The 14,607-nt window shown below is 40.9% G+C and overlaps 1 protein-coding gene across 1 annotated transcript in view; it reads left to right on the forward strand.

Moving 5' to 3' along the window:
* Nucleotides 1-14,607, forward strand: part of AGBL1 (AGBL carboxypeptidase 1) — a 737,428-nt gene that overhangs the window by 163,432 nt on the left and 559,389 nt on the right. The window contains exons 14-16 of the mRNA XM_046654855.1: nt 340-488; nt 1,717-1,804; nt 9,780-9,924. Of these exons, the coding sequence (XP_046510811.1) occupies nt 340-488; nt 1,717-1,804; nt 9,780-9,924 (382 nt within the window). The remainder of the gene's footprint in view (nt 1-339; nt 489-1,716; nt 1,805-9,779; nt 9,925-14,607) is intronic.

A 14,607-nucleotide genomic window follows, 5' to 3' on the forward strand; every position in this document is an offset into this window, starting at 1 on the left:
AGAGTAGTGTCTAGCATCAAATGGTAATGGTATATCCAGCCAGATGTGACCGAATTTTCTTGCATTTTTCCAGCTAGATAGAAACTTCATTACAGTTTTTAAAAAAGATATGCTACAGTTGTGTAACTGACTCTTCTAGTACCAAAAAACCTGCTCCCCACCCCCTGAATTTCCAAAGCCAGTGTCCAATATTGTGAGATAGGATGACAACTATAACAAACCAGCCACCTGAGCTCCTGGGTCTTAGATCTGTCATCCGGAAGCTGAGATGTGTAGGTTCTCAGTGTTGGAAGTGACCTTAAAGATTTTAACACTGCAATCTTGCTTCTGCCTTTGCAGGTTTGAGTATGACTTGTTGGTCAATGCCGATGTGAACAACACCCAGCACCAGCAGTGGTTCTACTTCCGGGTGAGCGGTATGAGGGCTGCTGTCCCTTACCGCTTCAACGTCATCAACTGTGAGAAGCCCAACAGCCAGTTTAATTATGGTAAGAGCTTCTGGGGTAAGGCTTTCTGGACAACACCAGGAATGACATCACTTTGTGTTTGGATTATTACCGGAAGCCCTGCTTGGGTTCCCAAAGGGCTTGAGGTTGGGCTGACACATTTTGGCTGCCAGGAGTGGCAGGAAGATGGCCAATCTATGACAAACTGCTGCTGTGGAAGGGGAAGCTGGAAATCCTCACTCTGCCATGGAATGTTAATGGCACGCAGAACATTCTACTACTTCCTGACTCCTCTGCCCCACTTTGAACTTTGTGAGGTTGGTGAGCCCTCACATTTATTCCTTCTCTCCGTTTCCTAAACCCACAGTAGCAAATGTCTTGACCTGTTGGTCACAAGACTGAAGAACAACAAAGTCCAATCGGACAACACTAATTTGCATTCTAAGAAACTCTGGAGAAAGTTTAAATTCTCATGGCTATCTGTGGCCATTTTGGAGGAGACATTCAAGGGACAAAGACTGCCCAGTAGCCTATATTTATTTCGAATGTTTCCAGGAATGGGAAATTCTGTGTGGTATTGCTGGCTCATATACCAATTTGTTGCGTGGTTTTGAGTAAAAAGTAAGTTATTCCTAGATCTCTAGGATACTAGGCACAGGATACTGCCTCTATTTACTAACTAAATAGACCCCTGCAGGTGTAGAAAGAGAAAATATGAATCTTGACTCTTGTATTCGCTTTGTGTGGCTGCTGTAACTAATGTCACAAACTTCGTGGCTTAAAACAAGACATTTATTCTCCTACAGTTCTGGGGTCCACAGTCTAAAATCAGCTTCACTGGGCTAAAGTCAAGGGGTTGGCAAGGCCATGGTCCCTCTGGAGATTCTAGGGGGTTTCTGTTTCCTTTGCTTTTCCAGCTTTTAGAGCTACATTCTTTGCGTTCTTTGGCTTATGACCCCTTCCTCCATCTTCTAAGCCAAAACTTCTTCAAATCTCCCTCTGCTTCAGTCACATTTTCTCTCTTCTGTAACCACCTTCTGGCTCCCTTTATAAGGACGTTTGAGTGCATGTATCCCACTAGGATAATCGCCTCATCTCAAGATCCTTAACTTATCACATCTACAAAATCTCTTTTGCTCTAACAGGTAAACATTCACAGGTCCCAGGAATTAAGACCTGACATCGTTGGGGGCCATTATTCAGCCTACCACAGCTCTCTTTCTCTTTTCTCTTTCCCTCATGGATTAAGTCCTGCTTTTATTTTGTGTAGGGATGCAGCCAACTCTGTATTCTGTGAAGGAGGCTCTTCTTGGCAGACCCACCTGGATACGGATGGGCCATGAAATCTGTTATTACAAGTAAGTTAGTGTGTTGTGAGTGTCCTGTTCTCTGCTCTTTCATTCCCTCTCAATTTCCTGCTTTTCCATGTTGATCTTGTAAACCTTAGCAATCTGTGCTTGTCTGCTATGCTTGCTGTCATTCTGTTCCAATGGGAAATACCCTGCCCTTCAGAGGCAAAAGCATGTTGAATGAGACCCCCAATAAATTCCAAGAAATATCTTTTGATTTTTCTGAAAAATTGTCGATCCTCGTTTAAACACATTAAAACCTTTAGACTTGTTGTTGGATATTAGAAGTTGTACAGGCTCAACCTGTCATTAGGGCATCAAGCCTTGGTTCTACACCTGTTTCCATTGGTTCCAGTGCATGAAAAGGCTGAGATGTTCTGGCCTATTCCTATCCATCCTGTGCTTCCGTTTGCCAAAGTACTTGAGAGTAAATATGTGACAAATATACTTAAGTAACTGTTCCTACACAGCATGATGATTTTCTGGAAAGAATAAAAGAGGGAGGTTTTCAAAATTCATCTTCAACCCTTGATCAGTAGCCAGTTTCATCAATTTATCCTGTAAAGTTGTAATGAAATTTAAATTATCCATAACTTTTGATAAAAGGAATGGATTCCAGATCCATGAATTGCTTATGTGTGCATTTTCTTTTGATGGAAAATAAAATTCAAATTCGTAAGAAAAAAAAGATAGGAATTGTTAGGACAGGTAGAAACTATGTAATTAATTATTAGCTCATTGTTAGTTTCTTATAAAAACAGGTAGGCTAGTATTTATTTTCTTGGATAAAGTAAGTCATCTCTTTCTGAGATTACAAGAGGCCTCTAAAAAAGCATTATCAGACATTCTCGAGTATAGGATTGTTATCAATATCAAAAAGAAAGAGAGTATGTACTCTTATGCCTCTTGGCTTTTGAAGCTGTGAGGACAGGATGCATAGAAAAGGCCAAGAATCTTGTTGCTGTGTCAGACACAAAGGCAAAAATCACCATAGAGATAACAATAGTCTACAAAACAGAGAGCTAGGCCGACTAATAGTTTGTAATAAAAGAGTTGGCAGTCTTCAGTGCTTGATGTATTAGGATATGGATCTGGGTAGCAATTTCATTGTATGCCTTAGGACAGTAACAAAATATTACAATTCTGTTGGTTTTCCATTCCCCTATATGGCTATTACTCTCTGGCCTCCCTATCTTGAGACTCTCAGGATCGTTTTATGGTCCAAAGAGATTTAAACTAAAATCATCTTGAGGTGATAGAGGCCACAACTGCAAGAAAATATAATGAAAGCCTAAATTTGGACCTTGGTGTGTCAAGAATAACTTTTAGTGTCCTCTGAAAATGATAACCCGAAATAAACGTGAAAGACCCGGCTTGCAGCTGGCTTGGATCTGGAGCTTAGTAAGAGATGGGCAGACATAGCATTTAGCATCCTTTCCCAGTGGGGCACTCCTCTCTCTGGAGGCTGCTTGTCTTGGAAGTGGAGAATTAGGACCAGGCTTAAGGGGACTAAGCATCTGCCAAAAGGAGAAGGAAGAAGAAGCCACATGTCTAAAAGCACAGCCTTGGCCTAAGGAAAGCCAGTGTTAATGTTAATAGCTTTTAGATTCATTAACAAGACAATTGTTATGTGATTAAAGAGCAACAGAGGGGTAATATGAAAACCATGAATGTGTAATGTAATTCATTTTTCATATTCCAGCCATGAATACAACAGAGATGAAAGGATAAGATTGCTACATTGTACTGTAGTTTGTTTTACAATTGTTCACCACATTGTGTTAACAAATTTCCAATAATGTGATCTAACAACAGGATAGATATGTGTATCTCTATTCAACCACAAATCAGAATACCTCTCCCTACTGTAGAGTGCCATAGATTATACAATCGATTTCTCCCCTTTTACCCATCACAATCTTTGAGTTGATCTGCTTTAGAAGATTTCTTTGTTTCGTTCCTGCCTTTATTGTCTCTGATGTATTAATTTGGGAGAACTTTACTTCCTCATTTCTTTGTCTCCAATATGTCAACAGAAACTCAGAAGTTCTATTTCTGCTATGCTGTCAAATTCCCAGATTTAGTGCCATGTTCTAAAGGGGTGCCAGGGTGCTCATGGTGGAGAGAGAACCATGAGCCACGTACCTGGATATATATGGAGGGTGAAATCAAAAAGGACACTTGGAAGGAATAGGGTATTCATTTCCTTCAAAAGGTGACAGCAATGATGATCCGTTAAGGAGGTGGGCTGGCTGCTTTGTGGGTCCGGTCATCATCGTTAGAAAGTGGTCTCTGAACTATTTTGATAAGATATATTTATGCATGTACTTCTAATATAGATTTGTTCATAAATTATCTTTTAATCAATCATATGCACATTACTATATTATGTTTACTCAATCATATGCACATTGCTATGTTATGTTTAGTCAATCATATGTACATTACTATATATTATGTACATTAGAAAACGTAAAAAGTTAAGAATTTTAAATGATGAGGAAAAAAATGAAACAAATAATAATTTTAAATGTCTACCTAATTGTTAAATTTTTATATTATTGATAACTCAGGGCATACTATACCCTTAGGGTTTACTGTGAAAAATATAGTTGGAAATAGTCTTTTGGATAATTTTGAAAAATTTGCGTTAACTTCCCAGATCCAATAAGATTATTTTTATACAAATAAGAATTCTTAAGAAAGAGCTAGTATTAAGAGTAGGAGATGGGTCATGTGGGTGTTTCCAGTTTCTTGGTCATTTGTGCTTGAAATTTAATATTATCATCAATCTATGGCTTCTATGCAGAATTAAAAAAACCCTAATAGTCGATATTGTGAAGTTTAGTTTAATTTAAATCATATGATCTGTAAATCCACTAAAGTAGGCTTCTGCAAACTTAAAGACCTTGCTAGAAGCTAAAAGCAAAAGAATGAGGGAGGTGGTGAGCCGTTTCCACTCTTCCCTTGGGAAGCCTCCTTATGAAAACCATAGATGTAAAATGTAATGTACTTTTTTATATTCCAGCCCTCTAACAACAGAGAAGAATGGATAAGATTTCTGTGCTGTAATCTAGTTTGTTTTATAATTATTCATCTCATTAAGTTGACTTGGACCGCATAAGGGCAGTGGTGTCGATCCCCATATTAAACCTTAGACAACTTAATTTCTTTCTTATTACCTAGCTCATAATAAATTTAAGGAGAAATTCTAATATTTTCTCCCTGTGTTCAGTCAATCATCTTGCCCTTCCCCTGCAGTACCTCTTCCCACTATGAGACCCCCCTCTCCCACCCACCTTGCAAACCACTAGGCCAGAAAATAAAAAGTGATCTTCTGGAGGGACGAACATAGATAGGTAGACACATTTTTCCATGCCTCTCTTAAAAGTAAGCAGGGATAGTTTTCGTTTCTGCTTTATTTACTTCCCTGTGGTTTGCTTGTTTCTCTAAGGTACACACCTCACACCTTTTCGAATTCTTTCCCAGCTCTGGTCTAAAGTAATTTTGGTGCTGAAGGGCAGAGGGAGGGAAGTGACATGCTCAGAGTAGCCATGTAATACACAACGGCTGATCTCTTCTGACATTTATCTCCGCTCGTGAGAGGAGATGGAACAGCTCACTCATGAAGATGAATGTCATACAAGAGCTCTGCCATCACGCATCCTTCCGAGGGATCTCAGGAGAGAGATTTGGTGTTATATAGAATATTAGAAACCCTGCAGACACAGGGAAGCCTGGCCACTTGGTTGCTCTGCCGCATTAGATCCTGTTAAGTGAAATGATGTACCCTTGTTAAACAGAGCCATTGCCATTATAAGATTATCTAATTCACTCTCTATCTTGGCATCTGCTTACTTCATGCACGCACAGAAAAAAAATGACTTCCCAGCATATTTTTAAGTACAAATGGAAATAGATTGAGTTCATAACTGTGCATTTGTGTACTTTGCTCCTTGCTTCATTGAAGGCTTTATGATTATAAAAGTGCAGATCTTTCTAAAGATAAATGGTTCAGGGAATGGAAACACAAAGGGGAGCTTTTAAACTGTGGAATGGCTAGATCTAACCAGCCTGGGTCATCTTTGACCCAAGATGACGTATGTAGGATCTGGCAAATCGGAGACCACACTTGATTTTTGTCAGGCTTCTTCTCCACCTAGAAGGGTAGATTGAGGAGAGAAAGTACTTGGAATCAAACTTCTATCACTCATTAATGGTGTGACCTTGGGAAAATTATTCCAACCTCTCTCAACCTCAGATTCCTTATCTGTAAAATGGGATAATAATGGTATCTCCCTGATAGAGCTGTCCTGAAGATTAAGTGAAATGAGATGAAGCATGTGGAAAGCTTAGAACAGTGTCTGATACACAGTAGGTGTTCAACGAATGTTAGAAATTATTATTAACAATTAGTGGAACATCTGGTGGCATCAAATACCAATGACGCAAAGAATCATAATGATATGGATCGTTTTCACCAGCTCTCACATGGGTTCTTTTACATTCCTTTTGATATTTTGGACTTTACGTTTATAGGCAGCCCTGATTTATGAAGACTAAAACTTCAAATTCTTACTTGCTGAATTGGATCAAAAGCCCTCTTGTCTTTTTATCTGTGCCTAAGAGACGGATGATGTAATGAAAATAATCTTGGTCTTGTGGTAAACTCATACCTGGGGTTGAGTCCTGCTTTACTATGCTTGTTGTGTGGAGTTGCTCAAGACCTTTAATATCTGTGAGCCTCAATTTGCCCAGCTGTAGAGTGTGTGTAATAATACCTTGAAAGGATATCATTAGGATTAGAGGTAAAATACGTTAAGCATCCTAATTATTACTCTTGGAGTCTAAGGCCATTTATTCTACAAACATTAACTGAACAGCTACTAAGTTCAGGTACTGTGCCAAGTATGAAGATACACAAATGCATAAGCATAAGCCCTGCCAGAACGTGTCAGCAGTGAGCGAGAGGCCCAGTGCGATAAGAACTAGGCAAAAGGGCGGGTATCTGGGAAGGCTTCCTGAAAAAGGAAACACTTGAATCTTGAAGGAAGAAGAGGAGTTGGCTGAATAAAGAAGGAACGAGTCCTCTTTACAAAGGAAGAACATGGAAACCTTTTAAAATATGAGGGATGAATGTTACTGCCTTACAAACATCCCTCAATATGTTCACATCATAGTTGGGAAAACAAAAATAACTTGTTGATGAGATCTTGCTTTATCATGGACGAATTGAGTTGTAGCGAGCCAAGTGTTTCCCTTTAGAGACATAGCAAATGTTTCACTTTGAAGAAGGTGATCTTGGGCAAGTTTAAAAATCTCCCAAGAGGAAGGTTTCGTTAGAGTCAAGTCACCTGGATTCTCCTTCTATGGTACCACCGCCAGGAGACGCCAGTGAGGAAACCTGATTCCTTTAGCTTCAGCTAAAGTTTAGAGCCTGGACTAGGATTGTAACTGAATCTCCTTTAGCGGAACTTCACCCTAAATGAGGTGATGTGCATTTTCCTTAAACTCAGCAGTCTGCAGCCATCCTGGAGAGGGCTGGCTTTTCAGTGGGGAGCGTTTAGTCTTGCCCACGAGAATCTTGCTCACTAAGCTACAGCAGTGTATGTGTGTGTGTTGAGGGGAGTGAGAAGGTAGATTTCAGATAGCTAAAACCACCATTCGAATTCCTTACCCTTACCTTAAATCACTAGAACCTGGGCCCGCAGATGCTCAGAAGCTGAGGATTATCCCATTTAATTTCTCCTTCACTGTAGCTGCTCCTTTCCTGGAGTGCAGGTTTGGTTGGAATGGCAGCAAGAGCATAGGGATGTGGATTTCACATTCTCACTTCCTCTCTCTTCCTTGTTCTTGCCTGTGGCTGGTGGGGTAAGGTTGAGTTGGCTTCAATGTGCCTGTGATTTCGCTGTCTTAGTAGTACAGTGGGAAAACTAAAAAGAAGCAAGACTCATGTCAAAGCAGACTACTCCCATGGGCCCTCCAGGGCATCTACTAATCTTGAGGAAAGAAGCAGGCTCTGTCTCCACTGTTTGCGGGTGAAGAACTTGGGGATGGTGAGGCACCAGATGTGTGTGTCCACCTGCCTTTACATTCATGAATATGTCTATGTGGGTGTGTGCGTGTGCACATGTATGCATTTGTGTGCTCACACATGTATGTTTCCAGATGAAACTCTCTTCCACATTTTGATTGGTTGTCAAAATTTTGGCCATTTTGACTGGCTCATTTCATTTCGATTGGCTCTTCCATTGTAGAAGGGCATAATTGACTAGGTTCAGCTAGGTGTAAACTGAATTTGTGTTTGCAGTGGAGCCTTTACTAGTGAAATCAGAAAGAGGTTGTAAAAGGTAGAGCGAATATGGCTTGCATGATTTCTGAGCTAACATCTGCTTCTTTACGTGCTGTCTAATAACCAGAGCGCTAGCTCTGGAGAAACTATAGAACTTTGGGGAGATCTGGAGAAAGTGGACCCAATTAGATATCAAGATTAGATGGCAGCAGGGGGGAAAATGCCTTTTTGAAGTTTCTAGTCCTATAATCGCCAAGGAAATGACCCCTATTAATGTGATGCTGAAAAGCTGGCTGGGATAGTCACTTTGGGCTTACACTGTGGTATCCTTCTTTCCCTAGAATGACCAAGGCTTAAGGATGCTGTATTGGCAGAAACTGAGGCAAGAGAAATGTATCAGGCCATAATCCATGGGACTACCACTTCTCTTACTCCCATTCTTAGTTTTATAAATATCAAAACCCCACAAAACCACAAGAAACAAGACAGTAGACTTCTATTTCCTCCTCTCTTTCTTGCTTGATCGTTTTGCTTTGGTGGTAGTGGGGGGTGGCACGAAGGCAGCAAAAAGTCAGAAAAGAATAATCCATGTTTTTTATATTTTCAAGAACAAACAGAATAATTACATCATTTTTTTCCTCTCCCCACTCTTTTCCCCAAGAAAATCCAAAAGCACAATGGACTTGTAAGCCAATGTTGTAAATGTTCAAAGGTGAAATTACATCTTTGGTGTCCGGGTGGGTTTTGCATTATAATGCAGCCTTGATGACAACATTTCTCAGGAAAGCCTGCACAGCTCTCTCAGCATCAACAGACAAGGCGAGAGCATAACTGGCGGTGTGTGGGGAAAATATTACTCAGAATGTACTTCTGGGTGCAATTTACTTTGATACTTTTCCTGAAGTATCAAAATTGGTTCTTCATCTTTGATAAAGGAAAATGTGCATTCCCAAGCTATAAGAAGCCGAACCATATTTGGGGTGACAAACATATTCCTTTGGGAAGAAAGTATTGTGTAGCGGAAAGAACAAAGGCTTTGCAGACAGACAGATCTGGGTTCAAGTCCTGTATTGACCACCTACTAGCCCTGCGACCTTTGACAAGTTAGTTTTTCTAAGCTTTTGTTTCTTCATCCACACAATGGGTTGTTGCAGTGATAATGTAAGATGATTTGTTAAGTGTCGAGTTGGAACTCAGCATATAGTAGTGATGGTTTGAGTTGGAACTCAGCATAGCGGTGATTCCTGAGAAGCCCACTTGGCAGGTGGAAGGGGAAAGAGGAGCTGTACTCTGTGTTATCTGGGGAGAGGCAGGGGTTGGAGGAACCCACATTTGGGTAACAAAGTGTATGTCTGCAATAGAATTCCAGGAAAAACAGAATTACTCACATTTTCCTCTATTTTCTAGCTCAGTGACTCTGTAGCCTTCGTTTTCAGACACAGCCAGGAAGGGCCCATGGCATATATGCCACAATTAGGAGACAGATGGACCAGCTTACACGTTGCTGATCTGGCTCATGACCTGGCAGTAAGCTCATTTGTACATTTCTCTGTTTTCTAAATTCCACCCAGAGTGTTTCGGGTGAAGAACATTTTGCCAGTATGTAACACAAGAGGTATGTAGCATCTGGAACCCCAAATGACTGTTGCCCCACCTCTCCCTCATTCTCCTCTCTTCTCCTTTCTCTTCTAGAAATCATTATCGCCAGAGTGCAGCTGTCACAGGGGGAGCATCTGGGAAGTGTTATTATACCCTCACGTTTGCTGTCACCTTCCCGCATGATGAAGATGTCTGCTACCTGGCCTACCACTATCCCTATACCTACTCAGCCCTCATGGTAACTTCCTCTTTACAGCACTACCCCAGCAGGACCAAGGGGCTCCTGGAGGTTTTGCTGGGGACATTCAGGAGACATCCTGGTGGGGAACTTTGCCTTCCTGAGGGAGCCAGGGTTTGTTGTCACTGACTTGGTGGCTTTATATTTGTCCGCTCTCCTTCCTTGGACAGAGCATTAGGCTGAGGTAATGACCGTGACATTCTGAAGGCCCAAGTGGCATGTGATGTGCCTTATTGGCAGGCTCAGCATAGGCGGCATGGGAATTTCTCAGGGGCTCTATAAGATGCCCTCGAGTTAAACATGAAGTAGTGAGATTGGAGTGGGATTATCAAGTTGAAATGGGGTAAAGCAATAGCATAAAGTGAGATGCAAATTTAGAGGACATTCACTCATTGAGAGGAGGGAAGCAGAAAGCAGGAAGATGAAACTTCGAAAAACTCTCTGAGTCTGTGAGCAAGCAGCCACTTCAGCTTTCAGGTGGTTGCCATGGCCCTGGGCTGGAGGCTGCAGGAAGGGTTGAAGCTGGACAAAAAGTGAAAGAAGAAAACACTGAGTCACTGCAAATGAGGGCCACAATCTTTTTATGCAAGGAGTGTAGTGTAAGTCAGCCCAAACTGGAAGTTACCATTCTTCTGTCTATCAGACCCTGCAAAATGTTCATTAGGCAAATTCCAGCAAACTGCTTAACCCATGCAGTTTTCTGTCATTTAAAACAGTTGGCAAACTATCCCTTTCCCCTAGCTATTTCAAGGATATCCTGAGGATTAATGAGCTAAAGTATCTTCTATAAAGCACTTTCATCCTTCGTGTTAATGCAAAATGTTATTAGCATATTTATAATAATATGTGTATATATGAGTGTATGTATCACTTAGCCTGAAGGATGAGCATTTTCATTTTTAAGTCTGTGATAAGGAGTTGGGAAAGATAATAACCAAGAACATCTTTGCCTTCAAAAGGAATGTGCAGGTATAAATGAAAATTTTTCTCCATCGAGAAGGATTATCTTAAACCACTTGGCTGACTGCTTCCTGAGAGTGCATGTATCCTGCTCTCCATATGTTGTCTTGCCTAAAGAGAGATTTTTACTGTTTTCCAGATTGCAAAAGATACACAACTAGTATTATTTGTGTATCACACTTAGAGATCGCAAGAAGTTAATCCAAGAAATGTGCATCACAAGCTATGCTGCAACAAGCCACGTTTGTTAGAAAACATGCTTGTTGCCTTTAGGGACCCAGAACAGGCTAGATTCATGATCCCCTTCAACAGCTGCTTTTACTGTCTTGCCTGTGAAACAGCGCACAGGGAAAGTCTTCCAGGAAAGGGATTCCTGTTTGAATGTGTGTTTGCCTTTTCCATTGGGGGAATGATCCGTGGGTCCAGGACACTGTCTTTTCACTTGTTAGGATATCTTAGACCCTGCTGAGATTCTCAGTGTTCGTATATAAAACTTTACAACACAAGAGATTTGGGAAATTGTCTAATTCAGCCTTGTTATTTATAGATGCAAACATCGAGGCCTAGAAATCTCACATCTAGCTAGTAGCCAAGCAGAGAAAGAGCGCTGGCCTTTGACATCTGTTCCTGTGCTCTTTCCACTTTACTGTAGAGGAATGTAGAAGGAATTCAAAAGAACTTCTGCTCTGGGATCAGATCAGTGTCCTTGCTTGCTGTCACATACACTAGCTACTACAACTGCAGTCCACTTTTATAGGCACAGGTTGTCATCACGGTGTATGATGATATAATCTCTGATAGTTGAGTTCGTCATTACCCCGTGGTGGTTTTTATCTACAATGCTGAGTGCGGTGGATGTGGTTCATCTGGGTAGCGTTGTTCACCAAACATGGTCCCATTCTTATTCCAGAACGCTCTGATGGGTTCTTGCTAGGTGCCTACAAGCTGAAACTCCTTCAGCCAGGCATTGACTAAATCTGGCTTCTTACTCTGAATTTCAGACTTTGAATCAGAAGGTGGGCACCTAGGAAGAACCCATCAGAGCATTTTGGGATAAGAATGGGGCCATGTTTGGTGAATAACACTGTCCAGCTGAATCACATCCATGGCACTCAGCATTATAGATAATAACCGTGGGTTGATGACTTGAACTCAGCCACCATCAGAGATTATATGATCACACAACTTGACGATGACATGTGCCTATAAAATACCTACTGCAGTTGTAGCAGCGATTGTAAGTCATAGCTTGTGCCTCTGGGATTCACGTAGCTTTTGTGCTCTTCTCAGATCAGAGCTCAGGGTCTACAGTTTACAATCAACAAAGAGCTCAGGAGCCACTGGGGTCAATGTAGGGGTAATTTCATCTTGAGGGGGGACAAAAACACAAGAAAAGAGAACTCCCTTACCCCAGAAACTTGGTCTCCATGAGAGGGAGAGAGAGGTCTTGTTAATTGATGCTCATTGGCTTGTTACTTAGCCTATTGACTGTGAATCTTTTCCCACTAGGGAGATTTGAGGAGAGTTAATGAGAAAGAGAGACAGGAAAGGGGATAACTTTTCATTTCTCCTAAATGAGTAGAACAGAGTAAGAAAGACAATTTGTTACTTGAAAGTGAAAAATGCATATACTCATTTTTAGGTTTTACATTTCCAATAATGCATGGTCTTTGTCTTCCCTAGGTTTAAGACAATAATTGACTCTGTGACTTCTCTTAAAAAACCCTTCTTCCCATCATGGACAGAATGAGTACATTCTGTAATGCACGCTAGTCATTTTTATTTTTGGACATGTCCTAAGGAGAAACGGTTTTTCTTCCAACAGATCAGTGATAAATTAAATGTGAATGATACCCTAAGGGAAGAATTAACTGTATGTTACTTGGGGGTTATGCTGAGGGGCGGAAAGTACATTTCTACGTAGAATTCATGATTTGTAAATCTCATAATATAGACTATGTTTGATAATTACAGACATTTTTATAGCAGAGGACATGCATGTTGGATGTTTTTCAACATGAACACAATTTTGCAACTTTAAAAATTTCATTATTCTCTTATAATAAGAGAATTAGTATTTGGTTCTTTCAAACTGATATCTTCCAGATGCTTGCCAGGAACTCTGCTGGATAATTGTCCAAATTATGGTATTAAAATAAAGCTGAAAGAAAGAAATACAATATTATTGCAATTATGAATCAAGCGAAGGAGTTCTATTTTAATCATCCATATCAAGCTATCAAGAATTGTAATGATTGTTAAAGTGTTGTTAGGAATACTTGTTAAAGTATTTGGGTTATGTTATGGATTGCCCCTAGGTAGCCAGTAGTATTGGTTGAAAATGGAGCCCCAAGAGAGTTTCTGATGGACATTTTAGAGGGTAGGAAAATGAGATCTCACTGAGAATTATAACTGTATGAGTTGGCAAGAGACAAGAAAAGTGATCATAAGTTGATTCCATATGTTGGGAGAGCTTAAGGCTCTTAAAGGGTAGAGCAGGGTTTTTCACCAGACATATATGTACCTTCTGTGGTAGATGCTACCACCATTGTCCGTAGATATGAAATGGAGTGTAGTGTAGGGCAAGAAAGGGAGAGAGAGAGAGAAAGAAAGAAGAGAGAATTAGAATGCAATATGCACAATCTCTTATAAAGGGCTCAGAACAAATGAAGAGTTTAAAACACGTCAGTTGAGAAATGTTGACTCACATGGTAGATCAAGGATGCAATGAGCTAGTCATAAATCAGTGCTGTCAGGTAATCAATAGACAGAGCCTTATCCTTGTCTGGGCCTAAACAAAGGACGGGCACCGATAAAAGGTCCTGATGTTAAGGAGGTGAACATGAAAGGCCATTTTAAAGGAGCCAAGATGTGCATGAAGGGTGAAGTCGTTGATCACAAGGAGCCCTGACTTCCAAGGTCTTGAGCACAATGTAAGAACAAGTTTTGGAGTCAGACAGGCCTGGATTTGAGTCTGAGCTCTGTGTCTTCTTGCCGTGTAGCCATAGGCAAGCTATTTAACTTCTCAGCACCTCGTTTTTCTCATTTTCTGTAAAACGGGAAACATAAAAGCAGTTACCACATGGGTTGTTATGAAGATTAAGTATGTGACATGGATTTGATACATGGAAAGTGTCAGCCGAGTGTCTATATCTAGTGAAAAAAAACTAGATGGTAAGCAGTAGAGCATTTACTCTCTTTTCTGTGATGATGTGTGATCGTTTTCTCCATTTGACTCATTGGAAAATGCTCATTCCATAATTTATGGTAAAATAAAAATTAGGTGAAAAATCCGCATAGGAGCCAGCCTGGTGGCATAACGGTTAAGCTTGCATACTCTGCTTTGGTGGCCCCTCGTCCATGGGTTTGGATCCTGTGCATGGACCGAGAGTCACTTGTCAAGCCATGCTGTGGCAGGCATCCCACATATAAAATAGAGGAAGATGGGCACAGGTGTTAGCTCAGGACCAATGTCCCTCAGCAAAAAGAGGAAGATTGGCAGCGGATGTTAGCTCAGGGTGAATCTTCCTCAAAAAAAAAAAAAAAAAGGGGGACTGGCCTGGTGGTGCAGCGGTTAAGTTCCCATGTTCTGCTTCTCAGTGGCCCGGGGTTCACCGGTTCGGATCCCAGGTGCGGACATGGCACCACTTGGCAAAAGCCATGCTGTGGTAGGCATCCCACATATAACGTAGAGGAAGATGGGCATGGATGTTAGCTCAGGGC

Source organism: Equus quagga, chromosome 2 (genome assembly GCF_021613505.1).
Source record: "Equus quagga isolate Etosha38 chromosome 2, UCLA_HA_Equagga_1.0, whole genome shotgun sequence".
Taxonomy (NCBI): domain Eukaryota; kingdom Metazoa; phylum Chordata; class Mammalia; order Perissodactyla; family Equidae; genus Equus; species Equus quagga.